Genomic DNA, 18,040 nt, shown 5'->3' with positions numbered 1-18,040 from the left:
GGTTGCCTTTTAACCTGTTGAAGTTATTTTTAGTGATGAAATCTCCTCTTCCATCAAGGGGATGCGTGAAGTCCGGTCTGTAAATGGAGAGGATCAGAGGGCTTAGCTGGAAGTGGGTTCGAAGCATGGAGCTCAGCCTTGTGACTTAGATTTGTGGAGTTTGGTTCTGTTTCCTGGGCCTTGGAGAGAAGTCCAGGGAACGCTGTTTGCAAAGCCCATCTAAGTCAACAATCTTTGGAAACAAGTGAGCAGCAGGCCCCAACGAGGGAGGCAACCCAGCTGGGCCTGACTCAAGGACTCCGGAGACCACGTCCAGAAGTCAGCGGAACCCAAGCAGGAGGAGGGACCGCACTATGTTTGAGGACAGTCTTGCACTCCCACCTCACAGGGCCAAATTCAGTATTCTACTTGGAGTTCTCATCATTCCCAGTGCCCCCTTTTCTCACACCTCAGAGGGGCAAGGTTTTTTATTTTTTTAGATTTCAAAATTATGAAATATAGCACACACACAGAAAACTGTCTAATCACATTCATGCCCAGAAATAGTGTTGTTCAGATCCTTTTTTTTTGTTGTTGTTGTTGTTCAGATCCTAAAAGCCTCTGGGCACTACCCCCCTGACCCTCTGTCTCCCAGGAGTCACTTAGAAACTCCACTTTCAGACACAGCCCGCCCCTGCTTCTCCATGTTTGCACCACCTGTCTACACAGCTCTCCCTGCAACTGCTCAGTTTTGCGTTTTAGCTTTATGTAAATGGAATCATGCTCTGTGCATGCTTCTGTGATTCTTGACTCCACACCATGTGGATAAGATGCATGTTTTGTGGATTGCAATCCATCCACTTTCTTTGCTGTTGAGCATTGCATTGTGTGAACACACATGATTTCTGTTTCGTTCTTCCGTGATGGGTGTTTGGATTGTTTTCTACTGGGGGATATTGTGGATAATGATGCTACACACCTTCCTGGCAGGGAGATTTGCTCTCATGTATCCAGAAAGAGTGAACCCCAAAAAAGAAAAAGACTCTCAGAAGAGAGGCAATCAGGCCTAGTTCCTGGGGTGAGAAAAGGCCCATTGGCCTCCTCATTTCCCAAGGTCTCCATGCACCAAGCCTGGCAAGGCCCTAGACACAGCCAGTGAAGTAGATGAGTTTTTAAGATTTTATTGTAAAACAGAGCTTAAATCACAGAGAGTAGAAAACTTTCTACTCAACACATACAACGCACATTCAGTGAGCACGTGCTAAGGGCCGGAGCTGTGTGCTCAGCCCTGCAGGGGCCCCAAAACACAGAGGTCCTGCTCCCTGCTCTTGGGAACTCACAGTCTGGTGTGGGAGACAGACAGAGACACAACCTTTCAAACAAGTCTCAGAGTGTCAGAAGTGCTAAAATGGTCCGAGAGTAATTCCTCCCTCCCAGGAACAGCAGAGCCACATTGATGCCCTGGCCTGGAGCTGGGAGTTTTGATGGTAGAGATGGGGTAGGAGAAGCACTGCAGGTGGCTGTCAAAGGTCTGGAGTGGAGATAGTACCTAGCTGGAGCAGTGGGGCCAGGCTTTAGGAACGTCACAGAAAGGAAAAAAAGTAGAGACCAACATAACACACTAACGTCATTTTTGCAGGTCAGGACGTTACAAAAATAAGACAGAGAAATCAAAAGGGAGAGCTACTTTCATCCTTGCCCACCCTTTCGAGAATGGACATAGTGTCTAAATAAAGGACTCTCCTTGAAACTGGATGAAATTGGCTTCAAAGGAAAGCCAAGATGAAATCCTTATCTTCCATCTTGGCACAGACTCTAAGGTTTCCCCACAGAACAGCATCGGTTTGCAAAACACAAGGTTTGGGAGGCCAGCAAAGGGGCAGGAGGGATCCAGGACATAGACATGGGGCAAGGGAGGAGAGCAAGGAGTTACGGAGAGGAGAGCAGGGGGCCAGGCTGGCCAAGCAGCCTGGCTTTAATCCAGAAGGCAGAGGCAGCCCTGAAAGGCCCGGAGCAGTGCTGCAGCTAGAGGTGCACTTTAGAAAGACCACTGTGGAGGCAGCATTGAGGTTGGCTAGCTGAGGAGGCTGGAGGCAGGGTCCCGTTACCAGGGCTCTCATACATCCTTCTGAGGGTCCACCCCACCGAGGCTGCTCCTCAGAGCCTCCACCACAGCCAGGAGACCCCGGGCAGAATGGAGAGGCATCTCTGGAGTCATTGATGTGTTGGGAGTGGGGGGGAAGCACGGAATGGACACACTATTATTCCTTCTGGAAGTAGAACTTGGTGACCATCATGGCCTCTTCTGGTCTGTTGGTGAGGCTGACAGGCCGGTCGGCCTCCAGTGCTGTGCAGAGGAACCAGCCAGGGCAGGCAGCAGACTCAAAGCTGGTGGTGGGGCCACTGTCTGAGAGGATGAAGGTGAAGCGCTTGTCTTGATCCTTGTTCTTACTCAGGTCAGTGATGTTAACTGCCTGGAAGCCAAGAAATGAGCAGTGAGAGCTGAGGAGCCCAGAGGTCCCATGCTGCCTCCCTCTCCCCGCCATGATTTTGCCTCTGGCTGGCCCACAAGTGCTGGAAAAACAGTGACCACGGACCATTGCAGTAGGCCATGTGTCCTGGGTCTCTAGGATAGCAGCGACACAAAGAGGCTGTCCCATCATCACACCTTGACTTTGGGAAATCTGGCCACTCTAGCCATGGGCCAATATGTTTGGTGAATGCATGGCATCAGCAGCAGAGGCCAGTGCATGTGGAGGCTGATGCTCTGTCAGGGCCTGTGCCACTGGTAAGAGGGCATGGTGGAGAAGGTGGGCAGAGAGTACTGTAGTCCACTCAACACAGTACATACAATGTCCTGGTCACTCCTACTCCACACGGAGTAGTCACCCTCCAAAAGAATGCCCCTGTCCACTGGTGGGGGGAAGAGACAGGGCCACTGTTATAGCCACTCACATTGGGTTAAGATCTTGTCCAACAAGTCCCTGAGACAAAGCCATCTTTTCCCAGGGCTGGCAGCCCATTAATACTGCAGGGATCAAGGAGTACAGGGCCCTGGATAGGCTGCCAACTTGTGGGTTTGTGTGGATAAAGATTAAAAGAGGAAAGTCCTGAAGCTTGGCTTCACTGAAAGAGGGCAAGTCTCAGTGGGTTGGAGGCCCTCAGGCAAGAGAGTGGCATGCAGAGAATGAGGCCCCCAAATGAACCATCCTTCCTGTCTCCCTCCCTTATTGAGACTAGATTCTGCTCCATGACTAGCTTCAGCCAATGGGACGTCAGCGGTGTGATGTCAGCAGGGGTTTAACAGGCATTTGCACATTGTCTTTTTGAACTAATCTCTCTGGGAAGCCAGCAGCCATGCTGTAAGGAAGCGCAAGCTGGCAGTGCAGCTCTGAGAGAGCACGTGGAACAAGAGCCTAGAGGGTGAGAAACCCCCTCAGGCACACCTCCCCCCACCTCCGTGTCAGCAGAGCTCCCTGCTGAATGCCACTCTGGGAGGGGTGCAGGCTATGCCAAGTGGAGCACAATTGCCCAGCCTCGCCTGCCTAATCAACCCACAGAGTCCCGAGAAAGAACACGGTACAGTTGCTCCAGCCACCAGGTTTGGTGTGGTCATTATCTGAGACTGGTTCTTACCTCCAGCTGGAGCCTGGTCTCATCTCCAGACTTGACACAGGCCAGGCACAGCTTCCCCCCATGGATTCCCAAGAACACGGCATGAGGCTCGACGGGCACAACATCTAACTTCTCTGGAGGAAGAGCAGAGGGCAGAGTCAGGTTGTAGAAAGAAGAGGAGGCAGCCTAGACTCTCCCAGGAGATTTTTCTGTCTCCCTCCCGCCACCCTCCACCAACTAAAAACCTAAGGTCAAAAGGATGCTGAGGCCACATCATCCTGGTCTGCATTCAAACAGAAGATCAAACCAAGCACTCTATCAAGTTACTCCTCAAGTTCCCTGTCACCCAGATTCTGCTCCTCATGGGTTCTATCCTCCCTTCTCCCCAGGACACATGTGCTCCTGGTCACCAGGGGTGCTGCCCATGGGCAGGGAAATAGCACACAGTGGACCCCAGGGCTACACACAGGGTCTACAGGGACCTGGGTGACTTTGAAGCTGCCTCTTACCCTTGGTAGTCTTTGAGCCCTCACATAGCTGTGAAAATCTCAGCCTTTCTGCTCTTTGGCATGTCCATTAGGAGAATTAACATAAAGACAGGGAAGGCAGGTCTCATGCTCTCTCTGAGGGAGGCAGAGGGCCAAGAACAAGGGGATGGGGCAGGGTGGGAAGGTGGAGATCACGCCATCCTATAGTACCACGTCAGCAACAGGGCCATGAAAACATCCCAGAAGGCTAGCGCTGAAAGACTCTCCCCCATCTGCCATCACACTGGCCTCATTTTAGCAAAGAAAAAACTAAGGGATGGAGTAGGAGAAGCCTGCCCATGTTCATGCAGCTTGTTTTGAGCAAGGACCAGAAGATGGCTGAATATGGTGTCTGTGAATGAGGGGCATAACCCAGGCCCAGATATGGTGTATTCATTCTGGGTGGTAGTTAGGGTTTGATCAACATAGGAACATGGAAGGCTTAATAGTCACAGGAGGGAAAAGGAGCAACTTGCCTTCTGTGCCCTACACCTGCCAGCTGTGGCTCTGGAACACTGTGCCAGTAGCTGGGGGCTCCTGACCTAGGATCTGACCCTGCTGCCCTCTGGAGGCTGCCCTCAAGTGTGCGCTCTAGTGGCCAGGCCTCCCCCAGCTTCCAACTCGGCCACAAACACCCAAGTGGGGATTAAGACTTTGAACCTAAGGTTTTCTGGGGGGCAAGCTGGAGACTCCATGGCAAAGTGACCCAGGACCCACACAATGTCCACTTGCCTGGCAACCACTCACCTTCTAATTTAGTATTTGATCCTTGCAAGTATCCAGCGACTAGTTGGTTATTCCTCAGGTAGAAGGTCTTCTGGTTAACATCCCAGATTCTGAAATGTGAAAGGACCCAGGTACAGTGAGACACTTCTATGGGCCCAGCCCTGTGCTCCACCTCTTCCTGTGTCTCTCAGAGCTCACTGAATCTGCATTCAACTTTTGGCCAGGAGTGTGGCCAGGGGTGTGGTATTTTTTTGGGGGGGTGGGTATTTTAGCACATCCCTGGCATGGAAAGACTGAGGTCAACACTAAGAGGCAGGCCCAGCTGGAACACAAGGCACCCACATTCTACCCCTCTCTTCATCTTTCTCTTCACCCTCAGATTCCCAGAGCAGACACATTCTACTCCAGCAAAACATGCTCTAGAGTAGCATCATCCAATACAACTTTCCAGGGGCAGAAATGTTCTATATCTGCACTGTCCAATATGGTAGCTGCCAGCCGCATATGGCTATCTATCGAGCGCTTGAAGTGTGGTGTGACTAAGGATCCAAATTTTTAACTTAACTTAATTTTTATTAATTTAAGTATAAATTTAAAGAGTTATCTGTAACTAGAGGCCATCATGGCAGTTTCAAGGGACAAAGCACGCTGCAGCTAACTCACTTGGAACCTTAGATGATGAGGGTCTCTTCCCAGTGCCAGTCTTCTATCACTCAGTGGCTGCTCTGGATCTGACAGGGGCAGCCCTCCCTGGGAACGAGCCAGCTCACCCGGGGGCTCCCAGTCTTTTCTCCTTGGTGAAGGGCTTAGAGCAAGGCTTGCAGAACCCCAGCCAGAATGTGGACCCTCCATTCCCTGCTGCCCACCCATGTGACCTTGGACCTGTGCCTCATCTCCTCACAAATGAAATGTGGCTGACAATACCCATGTCATCAGGTGACTTTGGGGAGCTCATGAGCTCAGTGAGGGGTGGTTGGACCAACTGCAAAGGTCTTTGCACACATGAGCATTTGACCTTTCCAGATTATTCTGAGTTCCTGGATGAGACTCCTACTGGAGACCTTTAGGTGCATCTCCTGGAGCTCCCAGCCAGTAGGAGGCAGCAGAGGTAAACCTCGGGAAGCCTGGAAAGTGGAGGTATCTGGTGTCTGGAAAGGGGAGGGATGCACCCACCCACATACACACACACACAGAATCCTGAACTGCAGCCTCAAGCTAGGAAAACTCAGTTTGAGGGTGATGTGACTCAGTCCTGAGATATCACAGGACCCAGGGCCCATGAGGACAGCGTCACAGCCTGCCGATTTTCCAACAGTGCTGGTGACATCTCACAAAACTCCTGGCCCAACTTTTAAAAGATCACGGTAGTTTTCTGGCCCTGTGTGATGTTCACGACAACCCAGTAAGGCAGGCAGGAAGGAGGTGATCCTTAACCCCACGTTGCAGATGGGGAGACTGAGGCCCCCAAGAGTCCTCCACCATGTCAATACAGATCTGCAGCGCTAGTCAGCAGTCGCCACCCAAAGTGGCTCTCCTGCTTCCTTGCCCGGCAAAAAGCCCCAGCGTGGCTCCTCCGCATCTGTCTGTCTGTCTGTCACTCACTGAATTGCCAGAGTCTATGGGAGAAGAAGCCAGGCTTCTGGCCAAGTTCTGCCCATCTTGAGCTCTTCTGAAGCACAAGCCCTGATGACCACGCATGTGGCTCCCCTTTCACGAATCACGGACATGCTTTTCCAGCCCAAACTCAGCCCAGTCTCAGGCACCGCAGAAGCCAGAGGCCCCCGATGGCTGTGGTGGCTCCATTTCCCGGTCTGTCCACTCCCCCTCCTGGGGGTCCGCCTTACCTGAAGGCCTGCATCCTGCAAGGTCTCTTCCCCAAGGGACGGCAGGCTGTCTCTGAATGGGACAGGAAAAGGAGGAAAGAGATTAGGTAGCTGAGAGGACACCTGCTGGTTTCCATTCGGTGGCCACAGCGAGACAACGGGACACTGCCATTTCGGCCCGGAGTCGCTGCTTATAAAGAAAATAGTCACTCACCCAAGCCAGGCTGTTGCCGCCCTGTCCTGCTCTGAGAAACGGAAATGCCCCCACATTTCCAAAATGAGAAACCCTTGTTGTTGTCACTTTCAACCGTGCTGAGTGTCGCAATGGGGTGTTGTAATTGATTCCCTCCCTCTTTTTCCCCTGTGCAATTTCCCCAAAATTAAGATTTCTATTTCCCCTTCACTGAGTTCCTGGGAAGAAGAGCACAATGAAAACTGAACGCCTTTATCTGCCTGACAGGTATCCTGAGGCTGTTTGTTGACTTTTTAAAAAAATAAATTTAAGTAGAAAATTCCTCCTTCCTAATCAGTCCAGCAGTAGGGCTCCTCAGCACACAGGATGGTCTCATGTCACTTCGTGTTCTCTGAAGGGGGGACAGCCTTGCTGGACTCTGGACCCGGGACCAGCAAACATTCTGTGAAGGACAGGATAGCAAATATTTTAGGGCTTGTCCCTGTCACGATTTCTCAACTCAGCTAGCGTCTATCGTAGCTTAAACAGTAGTAGGTGATCTGTAAATGACACACTGATTATGTTCCAATACAACTTTATTTACAAAAAGTGGTGGCTGGATCAGGTTTTGAAGTTTGCTGACTCCTACTATGGAGGAAATTTCCTAAGAGGTGCTTTGAAGCCAGCGCTTTTCCTACTAGCCAAGTCTTTAAAGTTATGGTCTTGGGAAAATGGGATCTACCCAGCTCAGCAGTTGTGTAGAAACGGGTCCAAATTTCACCCCTTTCATGTGCCACTTGCTACCCGTGTGACCTGGAACAGGTCACTTACCTCCTCTGCCTCGGTTGCCCAGTGGGAGATTGTTCATGTCTTTCTCATGGGTGAAAAAAAGAGGGAGGAAGGAGGGAAGGAAGAAAGGGAGGGAGGGAGAAATTCTAGCCTGCAGTGAGCACTAATAAGCATCACCTTCTTTCCTTCCTACATTCTAGAAGTTAGGGAAAATGTATGCATACTCCTATTTACGGATAGGGAAAACACGGACAGGGCTTCACATGACCAGAGCACATAATGCTAATGCAGAAGTGCAGATGGCAGCATTGGAGAACTGGCTGGGAGCTCAGCCTTCGTCCTATCCCACCCTATCATTATTCTGAAGAACACCAAGAAAGACCCAGAGAGGGAAAGGGACCTGTCCAAGGCCACACAGCTCATGAATGGCAAAGGCATGTCCAGGAATCCAGGTCTTCAGACTCCCAGACAGTGTTCATCCTGTGACAGCAACTGATCTTGATGAGTCTGACTTTATTCTCAACCAAAAAAAATCAGTGTCCATGTCCAAATGAGAGTAAAATCCTGTAAGGAGGAAGGCTATACTATATACTTGAAAGTTGGTCATAAAAGTTCTCTTCACAAGAAAAAAGGTATTTTTATAACTATGTATATAAAACAGGTGGTGGGTGAATTGCTATGTTGTACAACTGAGAGTAAAATAATGTTATATGTCAATTATACCTCAATTAAAAATTTTTTAAAAATGAAGGTTACAAATGAATATCTCAAATCTTTGAAGAGCTCCTCTTTCAGAGTAAATGGAACATTTCTGCAAAAGTTGTTTCACCTCCCTGTGTGATTACTTTGAGGGGCAAAGTGACATGTACGTGTCCCCTCTGTTCTCACAAGGTGAGTGACCTTGACAGAGACATTCACCTTTGAAACACATGCAAGAAATAATATCTACCTTTGAGGGCCGGGGGGTAGGGGTGAGTTCTGTTTGTTTGGGGGAAGGCTGGCTGAAGGACATGACCTTTAAGAACCTGCTTGATTATTTGCCACTTGCAGCATTTGCTGAGTTGGGGGTTACAGTTTCTGAAACAACTACGAATCATCAGAGGCCTAAACTGGTCACCACCCCTGCTGAGATGGAAGGCAGCTAGCCCCCACTGTGATCAGTTCTCTCCTACTTGTGTTTTAATGCCTTTGCTGAAGCCCTCCTCAATGTTACCTCAGCATCCCTTGAAAAGCTTGCTTGAAGACTGAAGAGGAGGAAAGACTTGCCCAGGGGAGACTGGGGGACTCTGTCCTGACTGCCTGCTGTCAGACAGGTCCCACCCATGCTGTGGCTCCTGGGTAAATGCTCCTCTGTCCCCATCCCAAATTCAGAGAGAAAGATATCTCCTGGAGAGCAGAACCCTGGGTTCTCCACCTTTGCCAGGTCTGCGCCTGAGAAGTGGCCTGGTAGGCCTTTTCTGGGTGGAGAGGAGGGAGTCCCTAGGATCGGACCAAGAAGTCAAGCTGACCTGGGGCTGCACTCTCCCATGTCACTTGGGAGCTGGGTCACCCAGGCTCTGTTCTCAAGGCCTCGGTTTCATTATCCATTAGATGAATAATGAAACTGAGGCCTTGTCACCGGTACTGTGAGGACTGAGATGTTGCACAGGGTGTATTTCACCCTGACCCTCCATGTAGGAAATACTCACCCAATAGAAAGCTATTATGTCTCCTTCTTCACCCCCACATAGAGTGGGAGAGGTGGGAGAGGTCATTCGCAATGCCCCTAACCCCTCAACCCTTCAACCCTGCCCTGTACACCAGGCTGGACTCCAGAGGGGGAGGCCCTCATCTGTCGGGGCTGGAGGGGGAAATGAGTAGGGGAGGAGAGGCTCCTTCCCTCCCCTCACGCTTCTGGCTGCAATTCCACTCTTGGTTCCGTCTTATCAAAAATAGTTGGCGTCCCTATGATTTCTGCCTACAGGAAATCTCTGACTAACCTTATTCTCAGTTCCGGGTGCTCAGCTCTGCACTCCAGTTCCTGAATTCAGGTTAATGACCACACCATTGTAGTGGACCCTGCTTTCCTGGTCAGCACCTTACACTCTCCCTGCAAGCTCCAGACATCACAGCTGTATCTAGTATCTTCTATACGCCGAGCCCTGCCCTATCACACACTAGTGACAGCAGAAGTGACTAAGGCCCCCTCAAAGGGAAATAGGACAGCCATGTCTTTGGAGTGATACTGGACAAGCTCTACAAGTCCAAGCACTGGGCCCCTGTGGGCGCCTCTAGAGCACCATCCGCAGAAGAAGTGTTCAATAAACGCTATTTCTCAATTTCAGCTAATTGCATCTTCGATTCTAGGATTTCCATCTGCTTCCTTTTTTTTGGTATACTTTCTGCCAAAAGTCTCAGTCTCGTCTTTCAGATCTTTGAACACAGTACTCATGGTTCTTGTAAAGGTTGCACCTGAGAGCTTCATTATTTGAATCTCTGCTGGGTCGCCTTATGCCATCTGATTTTGTCTGCTCCACAGGTTGTCTTGCAAGTGCCTGACTACTTTTTATCGACTGCTGGGCACCGTAGTATATCAAACATTGTAGAGATCATTTGAGGCTCTGGACAATATTGTAGTTGCCTAGAGAGAATTCCCTTTTGCTTCTGCTGGGCAGTGAGGCTGTGTGCTGCAGCTCCAGGTGACCATCCACCCCCAGCAGGCTTGAGATGATCACAATGGCACATAGGTAACTATGCAGGCTACTCCATTTCCATTCAGTCCTAATCCTTTAGGGTTCTAGCCCAGACTTGGGGTGTTTATCAAGGCCCCTTCTCCTCAGTGGGAGATAAAGTACAAATTTTATACTCACTCACCCCCTGCCCAGCCTCATAAGATTGTCCAAAACTCAACTGGGGCTTTTGACACCAGCAAATGCTTCCCGGGGCAAAAGGCTCCAATGCTGACTTCCACCTATCTGGACCTTTGCAGTTTGTCAGAGCCTTGGTCATTCCTCACAGCAAGAAGTTTGGTGGAACCTGATGTGTATTTTTTAAGTCGTATTATTCAGGGTGGCAGAGTTGGAATGGCATTTGGGGGTAGGGGCAAAAGCGATTGAAAAGTTGGGCAGGAGTGGGAGGAAGAAGAGCCTTAATGCCACACCAAGGGCCAGGGAATTTATCTTAATGAAAATGGAATCAGAAGGTAACACTGTCAGGTTTGTTTTATTAAAGATCATCCTGGAGCCAGTGAACAGATAACATTAGACTTGGTGTGTGGTTTGGGGTCATTGAGCCTGAAGGCAGGGCAGTCGTGTGCCAGTAAATGTTGACAGCTGGATCTCCAAAAGAGTTCTCATTAGTAGCATTTGCCAATTTTTCTGGTGTAAATACCCCCACCATGGATGACCTCAAGCCACCAGCCTAACAACACTGAATGCAGAGCTGGGAAGAGATGCTCACAGCAGATCTTGCTGTCTCCAACACCCTACAGAGGTGGGGAGATTGGGCAGCTTTTCATCTTTCTCAAGAGAAACATGAATTCCTATTTCCCAACTCCAGTCTCTCCCATCTCAGCCCAATGTTTCACCCCACAGGTCCTGTCCCCCTTACAGAAAGTAATCCCTCCTGACAAATCCAGTTTATCAGGACACTTCAGTGAATCTTGGTGCAGACGTTTTCAGCTGTGCCTAACTGGCCTGCATTCATGTCATGCAAGCACCATTTGTAAAAATTTAAGCAGCCGGCTTTGTGGTGGCTCAATCTCATATTTAGGTCCTTCAGGCAACTCTTACATATGTGTCACGGCACACAGCACACAATACGGGCAGTGCTGTTGTCCAAACTTTGGAAATTTTTACTAAGATAATAGTACAAAGTCTTTGGTTACTCTTTCCAAGAGATGGGTAAATATATCAGTACAAACAGGAGGAGGAAGGGCAAATATCTCACAACTTCTTTTTGTCAGCTTCCACCTACCCAGCCCTGCCAGGTAACCAAGTCAATTTTAACCAAATGCAGCAGCATTTGAGAAGCTCCCTAGGGCAGCAGGCCAGGCTTGGAAATAGATATCTTGGCATCTTGTCCCACCAAGCTGCAGCAATCAGGGTCAGTGCCCTCCTGGCCCGGGAATGGTGGTCAGGAGATTGTATATGAAGTCAACTGTTGTCAATCACTGCTTCATAAGAAGCATACTGTCCTCCTAGGCCTAAATGGCAAACTCACTGTGAATTTTTTATAAGCTTCTAAGTCTTCTAAGATGGTTTTGCTCCAGCAATTTCTAGATTTGATATGGGTCTGAGTTGAAAGCCATTATTTACCTGGTTATTTCGTGTTTCTAGAGGTACATGTTTGCTCTTGCCTTCGTGGCATAGATGACTAGGTTTATAAGGCAGCTAGCTTCTCCACGGGCAAACAGAGAGGGAGAGGGGCAGGAATTAGGTCGAGGTGGGCACAGCTGTGTTTCTGATCGGCTATGCTTCAGACTGTGTGTTCTGTTCTTTCATATGGATCTCAGTCCTCATAACAGCTATGCAAAGTGGGTATATTTGCACCCACTTTCGAGATGGGCATATACTCAACTTGCAGAATCAGAAATCAAGGCTCAGTGGACAGTCCGGGTGGCTCAGTGGTTTAGTGCCGCTTTCAGCCCAGGGCCTGATCCTGGACTGCTGGGACTGAGTCCCACGTCAGGCTCCCTTCATGGAGCCTGCTTCTCCCTCTGCCTGTGTCTCTGCCTCTCTCTCTCTCTCTATGTGTGTGTCTCTCATGAATAAATAAATAAAATATTTAAAAAAAAAGAAATCACTTGCTCCAGATCATGGCTGAGGCAGGATTTGCACCCAGTTGTTGTATTCCTTCCCACGCTGAAGTCTTGCCAGAAAGGCAGCTGACCTCTTTCCTCTGCTTGGTTGCACAGTGAATGGAAGCAAGACTTATATTTGTATTACAGTGTTCCCTTTGCTTTGAACTCATGTCTTACAGAGTAACGATTTATTCCACAATTGCTTGGAAATTTTAGGAGTTTGTTCGTTTTTTTGGTAGTAAGAAAAGGATGATTCTAAAAACTTACAGAGGTTAAAAAGAAAGCTCTTTACCTGGTTTTGGACTAGCATGGCCATTTACCCCGGTTTTTCCAGGACTTTCCAAGGGTTAGTACTGAAAGTCCTGCATCCTTAGTCTCTGGAAAACTGAGATGCTTGGTCACCTTATAAAACAAATCCTTAATCAGTGCTCATACCATCTGCTGGCTAGTATTGCAAATTGCAGGCATGATTAGCTGCTAATCATTGAGTCTTGCACTGCAGAAATGTGGCCCATTTTATTAGACAGGTAGATAAAGCACATAAGAACCAAGAGCCTGACCCTTCCACTCAGGGAGAAACTATGGCAGATGCAGTATTGATCAATCACTCCCCTTCTGATCAAGTTAATTTTTAGTTTAGCCATTCACATTTTATTTCCTCCAACTATGTAAGTCAAGATATGTCAACCTCTAGTAGTTTAACATTGGTTTCAAACTTAGGCTGTAAAAAGAGTTTCTCTTTCATTATCACCATCTGCACCTTCACGTCCTCTTCCTCCTGCCTTGCCTTCTTCACACGCATTAGCGGTGAGGTCAGTGGTGTTAGAGAGGAGGTAGAGGTCCAGTGAGGTAAGCACCATGCCCAGGTACATGCCCACCTCCGTCCTTGCTCCTCTGTCCTGGAGTTCCCAGCTCTTGAGGCAAACTCTGAATCTCTCCCTGGTCTCTCTTCTCAAGCCCTGCTCCTGGCTTCCCAGAAAACATGACTTCACTGGGCTTGCACCGCACTCATCTCCTGAATTCAAACTTACTCAGGACCTACTATGTGCCAGTTTGAGATATTTTGGAATGGACTGTTTTTAAGTATAATAGTTTCCTCACATTCTATCACCATCTGGTTCCAGGAGTGGCATCATCTTTACACATTTGAAAGATACATAAGACCATGAGCTGACATTTTAACCCATTCCACTGGAGACTGCCTCACCTACTGGGGTAAAGGGAAGGGTTTGCTGCCCTTGGAAGAACTGCTTGTGGTTTACAAAGCACTTCTCCATCCATGACCTCACTCAGTCTCTGTGCCTCTAGAGCACAATATGGTGGTTTGGAATAGACTGTCTGCAGTAGAGCCTGGCTCCTCCCCTTATAGTAGCTATCTGGCCTTGGGCAAATCACTGAATCTATCTGTGTCCAAGTTCCCACTTCTGAAACTGTGAACAATAATAGTGCTTCCTCATTGGGTTGTTGTGAGGATTAGAGGAGACAGGCCATGTAAAGAGCTCAGCAGAGTGCCTGGCTCATAAGCTTATGGAAGAATTGGCTATCACTGCGCCCGTGAGACCCTGAGTGTTGGCCAGTCTCCTCTTGACACTGAGAAGAGTGAGACCCAGAAAGGAGGAATCAGAGGTCAAGCATATAATTGGAAACCAAGTCTTCAGATCTTTTCTCTGCCCCACACAGGTCTTAACCAGAAATTGCAAACCAGTTGCCTACAGGTTGAATATTTTCTTTGTTCACTTTATTGTTTCATTTAATCAAAATACTAGACAGGGAAATCAGAATATCTGACTGCTCCTGAAAAAGGAGAAGTTCTAGCCATCTGGGCCTGCATTCTCATGAGAAAACCATCTGCTGGAGTGAATCAGTTCACAGTCCCTACCTTTCATACTACCCTTCAGATCTTGTGACCTAGTGCCCAATTGTGTCAGTATTTCTTTTTTTTTAATTTTTATCTATCTATGATAGTTACACACACACAGAGAGAGAGAGAGAGAGAGAGAGGCAGAGACACAGGCAGAGGGAGAAGCAGGCTCCATGCACCGGCAGCCCGATGTGGGATTCGATCCTGGGTCTCCAGGATCACGCCCTGGGCCAAAGGCAGGCGCCAAACCGCTGGGCCACCCAAGGATCCCTGTGTCAGTATTTCTCATTGAACTCACACTGTTCTTTCTCTCATCTGACAGAAATATTTTCCCAATTTCCATGTCTCTATCAATAGTGGAAAATGACCAATAGACTTGAAGAGCTCCATGACTTCTCTCATCATGGTCATACTTCCTCCATTGCCTGCTGTCCTGGTAGTCACTGGGCTGGCAGCCCCTGCCCTGCCACTGCCTCCACCTTGGCCAGGCCTCCCAGACAGGCCTGGAGCTACATACCCTTTACATTTCCCTGGAAGCTTGCTCTTCAGAGTCTGAAAGCATTTGGTAAACACTAACAGTAGATATTTTCCTACCCGTGCCTCAGATGGACAAGTAAGAGTGAAAGGAGCTTACGTGCAGCCATGGGAAGGGCCCAGTAGAATCCAAGGTCTTTTTCTTTTTCTTTTTTTTTTAAATCCAAGGTCTTCTAAGGTCTTCTGGCCTCTGGCTCCAGACTGAGCTGCTGCACAGAAAGAAGCACTGTGTGGTACCTGTGCTGCCAGTAACTCCCAGGGTAGAGCTGCTCCTTCTTTCCTGATTACCTGAGGAGAGGAAGGGGAAGGGCCAGGGCCTGCCTTCCACACACCCATGCAGGGCTCGCCAGACCCAGCTTCCAAAAGGGTGACTCAGGCTAATAGAAGCCAGACTGGTTCTTACCTCTGTAAAGCCAGAGGTCTCCCATGAGGAACTAAGCTGGCTTAGTAAGGCTGGATCTCAGCTTTGTGTCCAACCTCACCACCGCCAGTTCATGCACACATGCCCTTATCATCTAGACAACATGGGCTCACTTGGTCATGTGCCAGGAACTCTTCCAGACATTAGGGGAAAGCCAGATAAGGTCTCTGATTGTCTAATGGAGGAAGGCAGACAAGAAGCTAATAGACAAGAAACTAACTTTGCATAACAGCATGTGCTCTAGGGAAAGTAAAAAGTATGCTCTGTTTCTGAAGGACCCAGGGGTGGGAGCATGTTTTCTGTAAAGTGGCAGGGAAGGCTGATCTGAGAAAGTCACTTGTGGGCTGAGGTCTGAATGATGTCAAAGGAGTGGAAGAGTGTCCTGGGGGAGGGAACAACAAGCACAAAGGTCCTTGGGTGGGGATCTTCTTGGTTTATTTGGGGACCATGTGGAGGCTTATTTGATTGGGACACAGCTTATGGAGCAGCAGGGTGTCCATCCTTTCTTCCGGTTACCCTCAGGCTCCCCACCCCAGCTGTTGGCATAACACTGTCCACAAGGCTGGATACTCTCTCCTCACCTTCTCTATAAGACCCTATGTTCTAAACTTTCTCCTCTTTGCCATTCCAAGCTTGTTCTCTAGCTTCGTGCCCCTGGATCCTGGCAGCACAGAGCAGACAACTCAGGAATCCTTAAGACCATCTGAGCTGATGCATGGAGAGCAGTGGCAAGGGCCCCCTTGGCAAGCTAGAAGTTCTAGGTCTTGTCCCCAGGCCTGCAACTAATCAGCTCTATGATTCTGGAAGTGTCCCTAGATTAGGGGAAGGCTGGAGGAAGAAAGGGCATGCAGCCTATAAAATCCTTTACAAATTGTGTGCATTGAAACAGGGCCTTGCTCTAGGCAGTGCCTTAGGGCCCAGGGCAAGGGGAGAGTGAAGAGGCAGACCAGCCTACTGGCTACCTTCAAGCCTGTCTCTTCTGTTGGAGAAGGAAAGACCATGCTTACTTGCAGAAGGGCTCATCATTCATAAACCCCACAAGACAGGTCTATTGGAGTGCTTCACTTTCCCCTAACCCTGTCTCTGGGGGCTGGGCTCATTCCCAGGGTCCCTTCACTCAGCCCACAGGGCCTGAAGTCGACTGGGAGGTGCAGAGAGCCAGAGCTGGCCAGGGTGCCCTTTCCTGGGTACTCCTGACCACAGGGACTTCCCACAGGGCCTTCACTTCCTGTTCTCTTCACCCTTGGCTCATCAACTAGAATATCAAGGACTCTGAGTTTGGGCTGGGAATTTCTGAAGCAGCTTTTGCAGAGAAATGCCCATTCACTAATGAATCAGAAACAAATTTTGTAAACCTGGAAACTTGGGCATCAGGGCAGCTAGGGAATCTGCTTGTGCACACCATCTTGTCATCGTGGCATGCATGCATTATTACGTTGGGAGGACTACTCGGTGAGGCAGGCTCTGGCATCCAGGGTTTCAGGTCCTGACCTCACAAACCACATCTGTATGATTTTGGAAACATCTGTAAAAGGAGGGTAAGACTGCTACCCACCTTGTAGGATAGTTGTGAGGACTGAGCTGATAAGCATAAGATGCTAAGAACACAAGAAGCATAATCTAAGTAGTAGCTATAATTTCTGCAGAGCACAGGTCTGCTTTCTGCCTGGGGTGCTAAGAGCCCAGCCAGTCTTCTGGGAAGCAAGTAAACCAGGCCCCCAGTCAAGGCCAGGGATGGTGTGTTGATCAATGCACAAAACTGGCATTCCCTGCCAGGCCTGACATGGGGCACATTTATGATGGAGGGACCATTTGTGGGCACCGCCAACCCCTTGGGCCTGGCCCACTCCAGAACTCTCCTCTCCAGGCTTGCCACCTCTCCTCCCAGCATAGTCAGAGCACCTGATATGCCCAGAGCCATAAAACATCCCAGAGATGGGGAAGATTGCATTTGTGGGAAGCGCTGGCATCTGGGAACTTGGGAATTCTGGGTGGCTGGGCATCCTCAATGGTGGAGGGGGCTGCTTCTGAAGAACACAGAGGCACTCCACCTCGAGCACAATGACTGACCATTCAGTCAAGTATTGACCTGCCTGGGGCCAGCCTGCTGCACAAAGAAGAAGGGGGTGGGAGACAGATAGAAGATGGGGGGAGGTGGGAGGTGGGAGGTAACAAGAAGAGCAGGCCTCAGGAATGGAAGCATGAGATACTGAGGTTCGGTGTTATTTAGAGCCCATGTTTCAGACTGAGACAGCTGCAGGTGAGGTCTCATGGTAGAACAGATGCCAAAGCTCCAAGGGGAAGTCATCCACTGGGCTCCTGGCAGGGTCCCTGTGCACTGTGGGAAGCCTACGAGCATCAGAGAATCCCCTCACCACAGCCCTGGGCAAGAGGCATGGAGGGGGCATCCTGCTTCCTGCTAGTTTAGGTCCATGGATCTGAGTTGTGAAAAGAGACAGCAATGAGCTGTTCCCCAGGGTCTTAGATAAATACTAGTCCTTGCAGGGTTTCTAAGAGTCTACACAAGCAGACTTCAGGCTCGACTTGCAAAACAATCTCCTTTTTCCTCTGAATTCTAGCTACACAAGTCTCTTGATTTCTCAATAGCGCCTCTTCCTCCTGCCTCAGGATTTTGACATAGGCTCGTCCTCTGTGTGTGTGTGGAACTAGCAGTCTATCCTCACCCTTGAGACCTCAGGTCAGACACTTCATTTGTGTGATCCTCTGTGTGCCCTGGCATGTCACAGCAAAGATTGTTCTGTTTATCATTTCATCCCTGACTCACAGCACAGAACCTGCCACACAGACAAATG

General features: G+C 49.2%; 1 protein-coding gene across 2 annotated transcripts; it reads right to left on the bottom strand.

The window, feature by feature from the left end:
* Positions 1 to 1,144: 1,144 nt before the first annotated feature.
* IL1RN (interleukin 1 receptor antagonist) lies at positions 1,145 to 15,150 on the bottom strand. 2 transcript variants are annotated; one of them, XM_055327747.1, is made up of 5 exons: positions 14,907 to 15,150; positions 6,692 to 7,305; positions 4,869 to 4,957; positions 3,616 to 3,728; positions 1,145 to 2,453 (listed from the first exon to the last, which is right to left on the bottom strand). In XM_055327747.1, exons 2-5 carry the CDS (start codon positions 6,805 to 6,807, stop codon positions 2,241 to 2,243), a joined length of 531 nt encoding a protein of 176 aa, XP_055183722.1. In that variant the 5' UTR covers positions 6,808 to 7,305; positions 14,907 to 15,150; the 3' UTR covers positions 1,145 to 2,240. The 2 variants fall into 2 exon arrangements, with proteins under 2 accessions (XP_055183722.1, XP_055183723.1); XM_055327748.1 differs by having other exon boundaries at positions 6,692 to 6,743; positions 14,907 to 15,108.
* Between the last annotated feature and the right edge of the window lie 2,890 nt (positions 15,151 to 18,040).

Source organism: Nyctereutes procyonoides, unplaced genomic scaffold, assembly GCF_905146905.1.
Source record: "Nyctereutes procyonoides isolate TBG_1078 unplaced genomic scaffold, NYPRO_anot_genome, whole genome shotgun sequence".
In the NCBI taxonomy this organism is placed as follows: Eukaryota; Metazoa; Chordata; class Mammalia; order Carnivora; family Canidae; genus Nyctereutes; species Nyctereutes procyonoides.
This window is presented reverse-complemented; position numbering and strand designations above follow the sequence as displayed.